The sequence below is a fragment of the Erpetoichthys calabaricus genome, chromosome 7 (genome assembly GCF_900747795.2).
Source record: "Erpetoichthys calabaricus chromosome 7, fErpCal1.3, whole genome shotgun sequence".
Taxonomy (NCBI): Eukaryota; Metazoa; Chordata; class Cladistia; order Polypteriformes; family Polypteridae; genus Erpetoichthys; species Erpetoichthys calabaricus.
In genome coordinates this window covers 1,136,883-1,149,837 of record NC_041400.2, presented here as the reverse complement: position 1 = coordinate 1,149,837, position 12,955 = coordinate 1,136,883, and the positions used below count along the sequence as shown (strand labels likewise).

The 12,955-nt window shown below is 52.6% G+C and overlaps 1 protein-coding gene across 1 annotated transcript; it reads right to left on the bottom strand.

The window, feature by feature from the left end:
* Positions 1-642: 642 nt before the first annotated feature.
* Positions 643-12,788, bottom strand: rrh (retinal pigment epithelium-derived rhodopsin homolog). Its single transcript, XM_028805111.2, has 7 exons — positions 12,531-12,788; positions 12,109-12,299; positions 11,144-11,243; positions 6,247-6,400; positions 4,062-4,230; positions 2,610-2,788; positions 643-888 (listed from the first exon to the last, which is right to left on the bottom strand). The coding sequence occupies exons 1-7, from the start codon at positions 12,628-12,630 to the stop codon at positions 783-785; spliced, it is 999 nt and encodes a 332-aa protein (XP_028660944.1). The 5' UTR covers positions 12,631-12,788; the 3' UTR covers positions 643-782.
* Positions 12,789-12,955: the final 167 nt, after the last annotated feature.

Genomic DNA, 12,955 nt, shown 5'->3' with positions numbered 1-12,955 from the left:
CCTCTACTCCACATGGTCCACTATGGCATCAAGATGCTGACTTTGTGGAAATTCACAGAACAAATAAAACAAGTCATGTTGGGGGGGGGCCCGCAGCTCCAGGACACTCAAATGGTTCACCGGACCCTCATCTAAGGGACCAAGGCTGTTGGCATTGATCTGACCTTGTGCCCGTTTTCTTTCTCTTCTCGGTCTCGCTGTGATGGCATACAGGGGCCATCAGCAAAGGCAGACAGATGCCATCGCACTTCAGTGAAGACCACGAGGGGCGTTTTACATGGCACCCTGGGTCTTACATTGGAAATGCGTTCTAGAAAATCCAAACCGTGACAAATTCAGACCAAGACTGGCACCTTCAATCACAAGGCAGGAACAAACCCTGGCTGTCATGCCAGTCACTACAATGGGACTACACTGACTGGCCTTGTGCCCAGTGCCCCTCTCACAATCCTCCCCTGAATGAATGGCAGTTCACACTTGTGGCCCTCTAGTGGTTGAGGTGTACCAGTGAGGAGTCAAGAGCTGACGTGGGGGTCTTCACAACAGGGACGCTTCACTGTTACCCGCTGTGCCACATGAATGGAGTCAATGATGCCAGTCAATCATGGACCAAATTTATTAAAAGGTGTAAAGGCCAAAAGAGCTCAACTTTACTAAAAGCTTCTCAAAAAGATGGCAGGACCCCCTTCATCACTTCAACAACGCTTCAGTCTACCAGCATGCCACCCGGCCCTCCTCTTCTTCTCTGTGCTGGTGTCCCCTGGCCGGTGAATGTGACGGGCCTACTGGGTTAAAGGCAGCTGGGAGATGGTCATGGGCACCAGAGTGTTGATGGTGATCTCCTTCCGGGTCTGGCAGCGTAGCATGGCGACAATCGATCTTCTGAACCTGAAATAAAGGAGGCAACTTCTGAGAAGCCCTCATGTACGGCACTGGCATTCCAGTCAAGTGTGACCAACAAACTGCCTGTGGTGACAACAATATGTCCAACAATGCCCTGACCTGTGCAAACCCCAGAGATGCCAGGGAACAACACCTGTGAAGTGGCACGAGACACACTTGGGTCTAGTGGTGCCACGGCAGGCAGTGGGTCTGCCAGGCACAGCAGAAGCCTCAGAAATGACACAGGTTGGGTGACTGCATTGGTCCTTCTTCTCTACTGGTGGTCTCAGAACTTTTCGGGACAGCCACTAATGGGCTGCTGGCACAGCACAGAAGGTCCAGACTTGGGTGAACTGGAGTTGAACTTCAGAGGGGGACGGAGAGTCATGGGGGGGTATCCGGCAGCAGCCAGTTTAACCGTTAGGCTGGATACGGCCGGGGGCCATAAACATGGCTGTCACCTCAACCCACTGACTGCCCACTGGCACAGCACAGCAAGTCCAGACTTGGGTGAACTGGACTGAAGGCTCAGCAGCAGGGCGCCACCTTGAAAGTGGAGAGTTGAGGGGGGTATGGAGGGTGGTCTTGTGTTGGCCTATAAAATGTCCACCCACCCTTTGTCACCGAGAACACGTACCTTCAGAACTTGGCAGATTTATTTTATATAGTGCCTTTCACAAGATGCTTTACAGAGCAGCAAAGCCCCAAGAGATGACAGAACATCTGGAGTAGGAAGAGACGAAGGACAGCAGGGGGGGCAAACACAGAAAGTGAAACTGAAGAAAATGAGGTCCGCTGTGGTCAGGTGGCTCAGTGCTTAGGACAGTCATCACCCCAAGGTGTGCCATTTACACATTCCCCCCATGTCCCCAAGGGCTTTTCTCCAACATCCAGAATCACACGTGTGTCAGGGGAGACCAGGGATGACAACCTCGAAATCTGCAGGGCTGACTCTGCCAGTTTAATGACTCGCTTTGTTTAAATCTCTGAACTAAGTCGAGTGATGAGGTGCCCAGTGTCAGGGCCTGGCAGGGCCTTGGGCTTTAGTTCTGTTTGTATTTCTTTGTGCAGGCCATACAACAAAGAATGTGACTGGCATTGGCACCATCTGCTTAGTCACAGTGAGCCAATCCACTCAGAAATCTCACATTTTAATTCATGAATTCACCAGCCTGACCCTCCTCGGCCGCAGTGCCAGTTCTTCTGCCATCCTACAGATAAACTGCCAGTTGTGTCCCATCCTACACATCCGAGCCCTACATGAGTGTCACCACCTGAAGCCCCGCCCCCAACCCTACCTCTGAGCCCAAAGTGGGTGTGGCATTCAGATGGAACCTGAAGCCCCACCCTTAACACTACCTCTGATGTCATCTGAAGCCCCATCTCTACCCCTCACCCTGATGCCCCGCCCCTAACTCTGAGCCCTTAGTGAATAGTCACTTAAAGCTCCACCCCTAACCTAACCTCTGAGCCCAAAGTGGGTGTGCCATTCAGGTGGCACCTAAAGCCCCGCCCCCCTCTGTTGTGAATGCTAATGGCGGCCGTTCTTACCACAGCATCCTTTTGTTCTGTGCTGTGACATCACGGTACCCGTGGGGGGGTATTTCCCTGTATTGGGCCTGGGATTTACGGCATCTTTCAGGGGTTGTTTGTGAGACACCATGTGCAGGATGTGAGAGGCGCTATACACCAAGGGTGGACCAGTTCAAAAGACCCTGGCTGCTTACCTCTTGTTAGCAATGACATAAATGCAAGGATTGTAGAAGGTGGAGGACTTGGCAAAGAGAGGGGCGATGATGGCCAGGGACGCAGGAATCTGCTTTGGATCTCCAAAGGACGCCCAGAGACACACGACGGAGTACGGCGTCCAAGCCACAAGAAACATTAAGATCATCACCACGGACATCTGCAAAAAGAGACAAAAAGTCAGCAGGTCCAGTGACCCCACCGTCATGGAGGGTGACATCCTAAGGCAGGACCTAAGGACCCTGGGTCAGAAGGTGGCACCAGTGAGCAAATCCTGTCAGGACCATGAGAAGGCCACACTGGCTTTTAGGGTCACAACTGACCTCTAAACATGTGGAGGGTGAGGAGGTCAGCTGATGTTGGTCATGTCAGCCTGGGGGGTTTCTTCTCTGCCTTAAGTGTATTTTTTCTTTTCTCTTGACGTTTCTGTCGTTATTTAAGACGGCTATGTTCATTTATGATAGCCTTTAGATTTTGTGTATTTAAATTGTCTAAATTTGTCCCTTGTGTTTTGTGGGGGTCACCCTAAGAGTCGAGGTCACCATGATGCCACTTCTGTGGTTCCTCTTCTCAAGAAAGCCAGAGTCAACATGTCTGCCATTGAGAAGGACCACCCTGTCCGAGTTCCGCCATTCTTGTCCAAGACCCTGAAATGCACAGCCCACAAACGGCCCCCTCAAACCCCTATAAGACCCTCTGTCTGGACTCCACCAGGGTCCCTCTAACACTTGGATCTGCTTGAGCTCCTTCTCTCTCCTGAGACCTTCTCCTTCTTGACCCCTCATACGGTGGTCCCCTCCTGGCTTATCTGTTCCCTCGATAAATTCGGAATCCACGGTTCTGCTGGGCTCGGAGCTGATCATGTCCTGCCTCTCCAACTGGTCAATCTTCTTATCTGTCTCTTCATTTTGGGGTCTGGCTGCCAGGGGTGAAGTCCCGCTGTGGTTTCACGACTGTTTGTCCCCTTTCGTCATTTTGTGGCCCGCTGTTCACGACAAGCGAGGGTGTGGAGAGTTGACCGGTGTCACTTCTTTGTTTCATGGACTCTGTTATTTGTCCTCAAACTTCTGTGGCTGGCAGCTTTTTGGTCAGACATTAATATTAAAGGGGGGTCGTGGCAGCAGCCATCGCACCTGGCACTTCGGGACACGTCACGCACCTGAAGCTAATCACTTTTGAGCCCACCCAGTACTCGGTTTTGAAATCGACTAGGGAACGCTTGGGTTGCTGATGAGGCCAGCAGGGGGCGCTCACCCCCCAGTCTGTGTGTGGACCCCAGGCTCCCAGTGCAGTGACAGGGACACGGGGCTGTGAAACAACTGGTGGAGTCGTGTCACTGAGATGTGAAGCCCAAGTCCTGACTAGCAGGGACTACTCCAATGTCCTGGAAAACCTGCCCACCACAACCTGGCCCACTCTGGCCCCTTTGTCACCTTTGTCACGTCCATCTGCTCCGACCAGTCCATGTTGATGTTGTCCAGATACTGGCCACTGCTGCAGCACTTCACCGCCCGAGAGACCCCGTAATAGCAGTAGAACATGACCACCAAGGGCACCACGAAGTTCACGGCAATTACCGACATGGTGAATGAGATGAAGGACCTGTGAGGAGACAGGACAAAGGGTTGGATCACAGCTGACCACGCGGCTCAGCCCGGACACGACGACGGCAGGTGACAGTCGAAGGGTTAACTGGTGGTCCCAAGTGTCCCCTCTCATCCTAAAGACCACCGAACTGCAGCGAGCTTCACTTGTGCTGCCAGCCTGCTGCGCCCATGATGCAGCGCCCCCTGGTGGAGCCCAATTTCCTCACCACCCCTGTACCCCTGCAATGGCCTGTCAAATGAAAATCAAGCAGGTACATCGTGAAAAAGTAAGTGCACCCCCTTTAAAAACGTGGACATTCGCAGGGTTGATCTTCCATTAAAGAAAATCTTCAGATAAAGCTGAATAAAAACTGACTTGGCAATAATGTATTCAATGGGCCACTGCCATCTGTGCAGCCTTGGCCCAAACAGCTGCCATCGTCCCCTAAAGTCCACATTTCCTGTCACTGTCTAGCAGCCCCCGACATCGACTAGAAGAACGTTTCTGCCGCTTCTCCATGCAGCTGTGAGATGTTTGAGGGGGTCCTGTATGCACAACCCATTCCAAATCCCACCACGACTGGACGACTCCTGCACCCACCATTTCTTCCCCTGGTGGATTTCCTGGTATGTTTAGGGTTTTCGTCACAGTCCAACGTCCACTTTCATGTTCTCCTTGAGCTCCCTCTGGTAAGATGAAGAACTCTTGGTGGGTTCTATGACGGCGAGCTGCCCAGGCCCTGACACACCAAAGCAGCCCCAAACCAGAACATCCCCACCGCCACACTTTATAGAAGCTATCAGGGTCTTCTGGTCAAACACATGTCATCTGGTACTGTGCCCAAATGACCCCCTCTTTGTCTTGTGTGCTCCACGAGTGCTGGTCCTGCCCTGATGGTACACCTCCCTCGTAGATCTCATTTGTACAGAATCATTCCAATGGCAACAACTACCTGGTGGTCCTGGGGGTCTCAGTAGACTTCTGTCAGCATCTCGCGTTCTGCTCTCAGACTTAACTGGACAAGTTGGCAGCTGTTTGAAGTCTCCGCCACTTGTAGATGATCTTGGTTTCCAGATCTTTTTAGGTTCCTTCCCACTCTTAACACACTCATAACCTCCTTTCTGAAGGCATCAGAGGGCTCAGTCGATGTCAACATGGGGGCTTCAACAACAAAGAGCAGATCAGACCAGACGGCTGAGGTTTCAATAACTTCTGCTTCAGAGCAGATCCTGTCACGAGCTTCAGATCATCAGAGCCTGACTTGAGGAGGTCATCAGTGTAGGGGTGCACTTACTTTCTCACACTCAACCTTTGCACTTCTGTTTATTTAAATGATACAATGGACTACCAAATGCAGATGTGACCCGAGGTTTGTTAGACTGTGTTGCCTTCATCTACAGATCCTGTTTAAGAGAAGGCCAAACCTTGGTATGTCCACATATGGGGTGCACTTACTTTTTCACAGGACTATGAAATCTGAAATCAGCCAGAGGGACTAATGGACCTCAGATCAGAAATTTTCCCAGGAGGCATTGGTAATACGTCAGCATGGCACCCGCGCACCCAGCTGGCACAACTGAAGTGAAGCAGCATGGCAGCCTAGAGCTCTGCGTCACGCATGTCGGTGGTCTGCCTGGTCACTGGTCACCTTCTCCTTCTATCCATTTACTTGACCATTTGGTTTATGGGTCACTCTAAACTGAGAGGACATCAAGGCCTGTGCAGAAGTGTGCCCTGTGGTGATGGACCCAGTTTCCTACCTGTGCCCTGTGGTGCCAACATGGGGTCCTGCTCCCAGCAGCCCACTTTTTGGGTCAACAGGCTAAGAATGAATTCTTTGATACTTGAAAATGCCAATCCAGATATTTTCTACCTGTGCCCATGAATACGTTCCTCAACTATCTGGACCACCCAGCACCCACAGCCAACACCTCCTGATATCACCTCATATTTCTTTCATTTTATTCTCAAATCTTTTGTGCCTCCCCCATGTGACAGATCCCCTCCCCCATTGGCAGTGCCATCACTCACGAGTCGTTCTTCCTCCAGTTGACTGTACAAGTCGCTCCTGTTGGATCGGGTCCATAGCTGGCCCACCCTGCAATGGGCATGATGGCCCAGAAGAAGGCGTTTACCCAGGCTGCAGTGATGAGGTAGGCATACGTGCGGCCCGTCATGGTCCTACCTGTTGTGAGGTGAAGGAAAGGTTTAGGAAAAGATGCATGGCACACTCACGGGCGCTGTGCTGGATTGGCAACCCGTCAAATTACTTGCTTCCTGGTGGCACCAAACTCTTCACAGAATCAAAAATATATAAACTGTTACTATGGCTACCACACTTAAAACAAGTTCAAATGCCAGGCACATGGACTACGACAGGCCCAGACCCTGGGCACAAGGGGTACAGCATTGCAGCCCACTGAAGACTGATAACAGTGTGGCCACACCCCTTGGGAAATGCTAGACAGAGCCCCCCAAACACCCCCCCCCACCACCACAGGTCAGGTCTCCCAGTTTAAGTTTGTGTGGAAAATCCGTGAATTCCATATCTGGAATTTTGAATTAGCAGATCATTTGTGTTGGGAGTTTGGGTGGTCCGAGGACTGAGGGGCAACAGAGTAGGCCGAGCCTTTATGTTTGATCAAGTGAGCCCCCCGGGTGGTCTACAGGTGCCCTCGTGAAGACTGCATTGTCATCCTGAGTAGCAGCAGCAGCAGGACTGAGCCTCATCCCTCTATTATATAGCGCCTTTCACCTACAGTCCATTTATTTCCAGTCCACTCGTCAGACAGATGACAACGGCACTACTGTATATAATAGATAAGTGGTGCCCTTCAAATCTTTCAAAGACCGGTAAGAGATGAAAGGCACTATATAATTAATCAGACTGAGGTGAAAGGCACTATATAATTAATCAGACTGAGGTGAAAGGCACTATATAACAGGTAAACAGATCAGGTCATCAGAAGGCTCACCGGGGGTCACGGCCTGAATGTGAGGCGGTGGGCAGGCCTGATTTATTTATTTATTTCATTTTTTTAATGGCACCTTTCACGGTGGACACCACAGTCCCCTTCAGTGAGACCACTGGCAGATTAGGAGACTCAGGGTGGGCCAGGGGGGTACCTGAGTGCTGTGGTAATGTTTGGCCTCCAGATGGCAGCAGTGGTCTCTGAGAAGACTGACCAGCTGACCACTGGTGACTGAGTGGCTGCCCGACTAAAGGCCCTGAGCTGGTAGATGGCACAGACCGAGTGTGGATTGGCACCTGAAGACAATCATTTATTTTTTAACTCGAGCCAACTGATCACAGCTGGCATTCTGATTGGCAAAAGTGACCTGCAGGACATGTCTGGCAGTAAATGTGGGGCCTTCTGAACCCGTCGTCACTGTGTCTTTGTCTTCAATTAAATAAACAAACCTGGAGGTCCAGCGGCAGACCACATCTAAGAGGTGACAGTGGTGGCAGAGTCATCACAGAGGGGGCAGGAGACAAAGTCACCTAAATTAAGAATCTGCCACTAGGGGGCAGTGAACCCACACCCTACAGCTCCAACGTGAACACCCCAGGGCACACCACTAGATGGTGCCACAAGGACACAGTGAATATGGGGACCCTCACAGTGGCTCTGTGCTCTCGACAGGCCTGGGGGCAGCAGATGTCACCTCTGGATGTTAGAGGGTGTTTGCCAATTCTGCATTTGTGCTGGCACTAAACCCCAGAGTGAGCTCAGATAATTCGCTTGAGGCAAAATGATAACATTGCATGAGTCTGTTTGGCTTGGCCCATAAGGTGTTTGCCAGGCTGGGCAAAGGTGGGCAAGCCCTGGCTATTTGGAGACCCTGGTGACCACTTTAGTATTGGACACCCAACAGGCTCAGTGGTGCCATCTGCTGTCTAAAACTGCATGCAGCATCTCTTGGCTTTACTCTGTGGGCTCTTTATTTGTGGCACTGTGCCCTCCTGTTGTGTTTTGTCAGGATGGCACCGAGGCCCCACCTGGCAATTACTGTAAATGCACAAAGTTCACCGACAGATATTATTGTTTTTTTAAACAAATTAGCATTAAAGATGACTATAAAATATAAACTGAGTAAGAAAAAATAAAACCAAGTGTGTGCCATCCAGCCCACCATAGGACTCAACCTGGCAGGAGAACGGCAGCCATGTGACTGCATAGAGCCGAATTGGTAGGTGTGCCAGTGGTCTGACCCTCTGGTGTCTGCTGTCAGCCTGCCATCTCAGAACTGCGTTCACTTTCATTTACTCAGGATGGCACACTGGCAGCCCATGGTGTTCCTGCCTTGGACCGGACGCTGCTGGCCTCGGCTCGGCCTCCTTGTGAAGATGATGAAGATGAGTAAAGCCTTTACTTGAGGGGGGCACACAGCTCTCTTTCCAAATTTTAGGTCAATCTGAAGCTTTAAGCGAGCCCATGGAGTGGGCTGGCAGTGCTACAGGGCCCATTTGGCATGCCACCCATGGACTCCTCTGTGACTCTCCGAGACTCCAATGACTAAAGTGGGTTCAGAAAATGAAGCTCAGTGGTTAGCACTGCGGACTCACAGGACTTGAGGTACATGAACTGAGCCCATGTGCTTTTTGGGTTAATTGGAAAGGGCAGGAGTGTGCCCAGTGACCAACTGGCATCCCATCCAGAGGCTGCTGCATCCTTGCACCCAGTACCACTGGGAGAGGAGCTGGGGTCTGCAGCCATGACAAGGACAAAGTGGACTCGGGTGGGAGGAGTGGAAATGCTGCCTGCTGCCTGAATGCCCCTTTGGCGCTCCCCTGATTTATTTTTTTTATCTGGCACTGCCACTTTCCAGTGACGTGGGGCAGGTGTGTGTGACCATCAGTCTCCTGTCCATCACCTGAACCTGCCAGAAGGTAAGAGACAACCCTGGACTGGTCACCAGTTAACACACACACACAAGGAGTGGCGCTCAGCTCGTCATATTGTATGGCGCCTTTGACGGTGGGCAGCTTCACAAGAATAAAACAGAAAGCCGTCCTCGCTAACTGGGCGTCCACAGCAGGACATCATTCTGATTCGCACCCGTGTCTGTCCCACAGAACAAAGCAGGACGAGAGCAGGCGACTTGAAAGCAGCGCGTCACAGCGATCCGCGGGCGGCAGGGGGTGACGGTGAGAGAAACCAAACAGGAGACATGCTGGTGATCAGGGGGTCCCGTTAGTGCTGCCGGGTGGGACGAAGATGTCAGCCAAGCAAAGGAGTGACAAACGGATTCTCCTCACGATTGTCTGGTTTCTTGTGTTTCGATGATTCGAGTGTGCGAGTGACTTGATTCACCGGCGCTGTGACAAACACGTGACGCTTCACGGGCGGGCAGGCAGGCAGGCGGATGTGTGCCGCCTGTCTGTTTGGGGTCCTCGTTCCCTTTGCCCCTTCTGATCTTCTCGAGTTTGCAGCGATTGGCCGCTCACCACACAAGTACGACGACCTAACGATGCATTTACAGGAAAAGTGAACCATTTGCTGCGCACGACTCGGGATTGGAGTTGTGGTAACGGTGGGCTTACTGGGGTGAGGCCAGTGTAGGCGCTGAGAAGAGGGCGGAGCCTACACGGAGGACTGAAGTTCACCAATGACGGCTAACAAAACAACTGCGGAGCGCCCTGCTGGCCACTGGCGGTGACTTTAAGAAACACGATTGACTTTGTCACAGAGTGTCACAGGGAATGTGACATCAGGGAACGCACCACCAGCTCACCAAGAACACAGAAATGAAGGCTACAACTGAGAAGCGCTGGAGAAGTCATCTTAGTAGAACTGCAGAGTTCTCCGCAGTCGATCCCCCTGAGCCACGGCAGGAATATGAAACCCCCGAATAAACGCAAGACTCGTCTGAAGGGGAAACGCCTCGATCAGCCGGGACAGTCCCGTTAAACGGGGAGCTGAAGAGTCCAATCAGTCAAGTGAATCTTAGCGCCCATCACCACCCTCAAAGTGTGTGCTGCCCCCTGTTGGCACTCCTGCTTACTGCTGGAATTTGAAGTCCGCCTTGTGGCGCAGTCCTGGAGTGCGCACTGAGTGAGAAAACTCGGGACGCCTAAGCAGACCAATGACGTCACCGACGGGCCAAAACGACAAACACGAAGCAGGAGCGAAACGCGGAGGATCTTACAATCGCCGTCACACTCGTCATCGCCACCCTTCATGGTGGTGACTTTTCCCCGCCCACTTCAGTGACATCACATGACATTCCGGTCAGATTTTTTGGACAAACGTGACGTTGCCGTTAATTTTTCACGAGGTCAGCAGACTGAAGCTCTTGAAGAGAATTTGGCCTTTAATTGTGAAGATGAAGAGTTAAAGTGTCACCTGACGTCAAACACAATTCAGCCATAAAACACAAAATGGCGTTTCTGGCGGCGCAGGTCACACTTCTGATTGTCTACAGCTGACTAAGGTCAAAGGTCAGCGCTGCTCGGACAACTCAGGCTTTGTTTTCTCGTTGGACATTCGTGTGGAATTTCCAAAAAGTCGGACCCCGGTCTCCCGTGAACGCAGCTCACCGCTGGCGTGGCGCCCGTACCTGTTCATTTAATATGCGAGACTCCGCCCACTTTCTCAAACCCTCCCAGTTCACGTCGCTGTCCTTGCTTGTCAGACGGGCTGCTGCCACCACAGCCATCTCTAATGGGGGGCACCCCACTCTTACTCCAGTCACTGCCGCCACTAACTCCTCCAATGGGGGTCTTGCACTCCCCTGTGACAGCCCCAGGCTCCCTGTATTTTGTCACAAATTCATTAACGGGCGCAGAGTGACTTAACACACCGCGCCACGATTTTAACATTTCTGTTCAGGGACCACCTGCCAGTTTTGATTTTCAGGGGTTAAGTAAGGGGGTCCCCATTCAGCACCTTTCCGACGGCCCACCATAGGCAGAAGAATGACCTACCTGTGTCTGGTCTGCAGATGGTGAGGTGACGGTCGATGGCCACAACGGTGAGGAGTCCGATGCTCGCCATGCCAAAGAAGATGTTCAGTGCAGCGTAGATCTGAAAGAAGCAGAGCCCACCGTTAAACGACCCACTTGGGGGGGTGTCAAGTGCGGGCAGTCTGGCAGGACGGACCACCATGTTGATTACTACGCTGGTGTGGTGCCATCCTGTATAAGGGATGAGGAATTCATGCAGGATAAGACAAGCGAAAGAATAAACGGTGCCCAACGACAGCATCCCTGGCCACTGCGTCATTTCACCGGACAGCTTCACGTTCAAGTGACCCAGCTGGCCCTCAAGTTTTGTGCCCTCATTGAAGCCACTCATTCACCCGACTTATCCAAACTCACCCAGTCTTACCAGAGCAGCACGGGTCACGAGGTGGGACCCAATCCTGGACGGGACGCCAGTCTGCTGAAGGGCGCGCCAGGCCAGTTCAGTTCAGAGACATCAGTCGGGTGACAAGGGACAACTCGGGTGTGACTTGAATGCAGGTCCCCAGGGCTGCTGCTAAGTGACTGCTTGGGGCCCCAAACTCCCACAGAAAAGAGTGCTGGGGGTCCCAAAAAGATGAGAAATGTCCGTTTGTGAGGGGGGCCACTGCTCTGCCTGCGCTGAATAAAACAAGCAATGCCAACCAGAATCGAGTTTCAAGGAGCTCTAAAGCAGGGCGCACGTCCCTGGCAGTCCCCACATTCTTAGGGATGTCACCTCGGTGTCCACATGGGTCAAGTCGCCTGTCATCCCATCCAGAGCTGGGTCTCTCATTGTGGGCTGCGCTCTGCCTCTGTGACCCTGAAGCGGGTAGAGGGCACAAATGCAGTGACCAGAATGTGCCACTCCCCTGTCCCGCCTCGCCACCTCTGACCAACTCGTGTCATCAATTCCGGTAAATTCCACCTCATTTTCCTGCTCTGGTTACCTGACAGCCCGCGTATCCAAACTTCCAGCTGCCGTGGAGGTCTGAGGCCGCCGACATGGGGTAGCCGATGCCGCTGACGCCGATGTCGGTGAACGCCAGGTTGATGATGATGGCATTGGTGGCCGTTCGAAGCTCTCTGTACTTCACAAACATGGCCAACACCACAAGGTTACTGAGGAGACTCACGACACCTGAGGGGGGGAGAAGGCAAGAAAGACTCGGGATGAGATGGCCGGCCCGCCAGCCACATGTGCCCACCTGAAATAAACAGCATGGACGCCGAACCTCTGCCACCTTTAAGCTTCAGGACTTGGGTTCAGGGTGGAGCAGCCCGCCACGATGGCACGACTCCGATGAGCCCCTTCAGCCCTCCACCATTTCCAATCACAAAACGCAAAGCCAGCCGGCGGACCCTTCCTCACCTGCCGTTATCAGGTACGCTGCCACCACGTTGTGCTCCGTCTGGGAGAACACGGAGTCTCCTCTGAGCTGATGCCCGCCGGCTGCAGAGAGGTTCTCCATCCCAGCCCGTCGTCGTCGTCTTCTTCTTCGTCCTTTTCCCTTTCACCGATTCCTGCGTCTCACAAGGAGGGGTGGGGGAGTGAAGGGGTTAAATTAATCCCAGGCATTTTCAATCCGAGCAAAGAGGACCCTTTGTTGGGCAGGCGAGGGGGGCTTACGCTGAAAAGAAACATGACAAGGATTAGCGGTCACATGCTGGGGGAGGACGGGGGGCCAAGCAGGTCGACTTACAGGGTCCTGCGTGACGTCTGGAGAGCACCGCTAGCTGGGACAGGCAGCCTGTGGCTCTCCGAAAGGCGCCATATACACTCCGTCCATCTTAGAG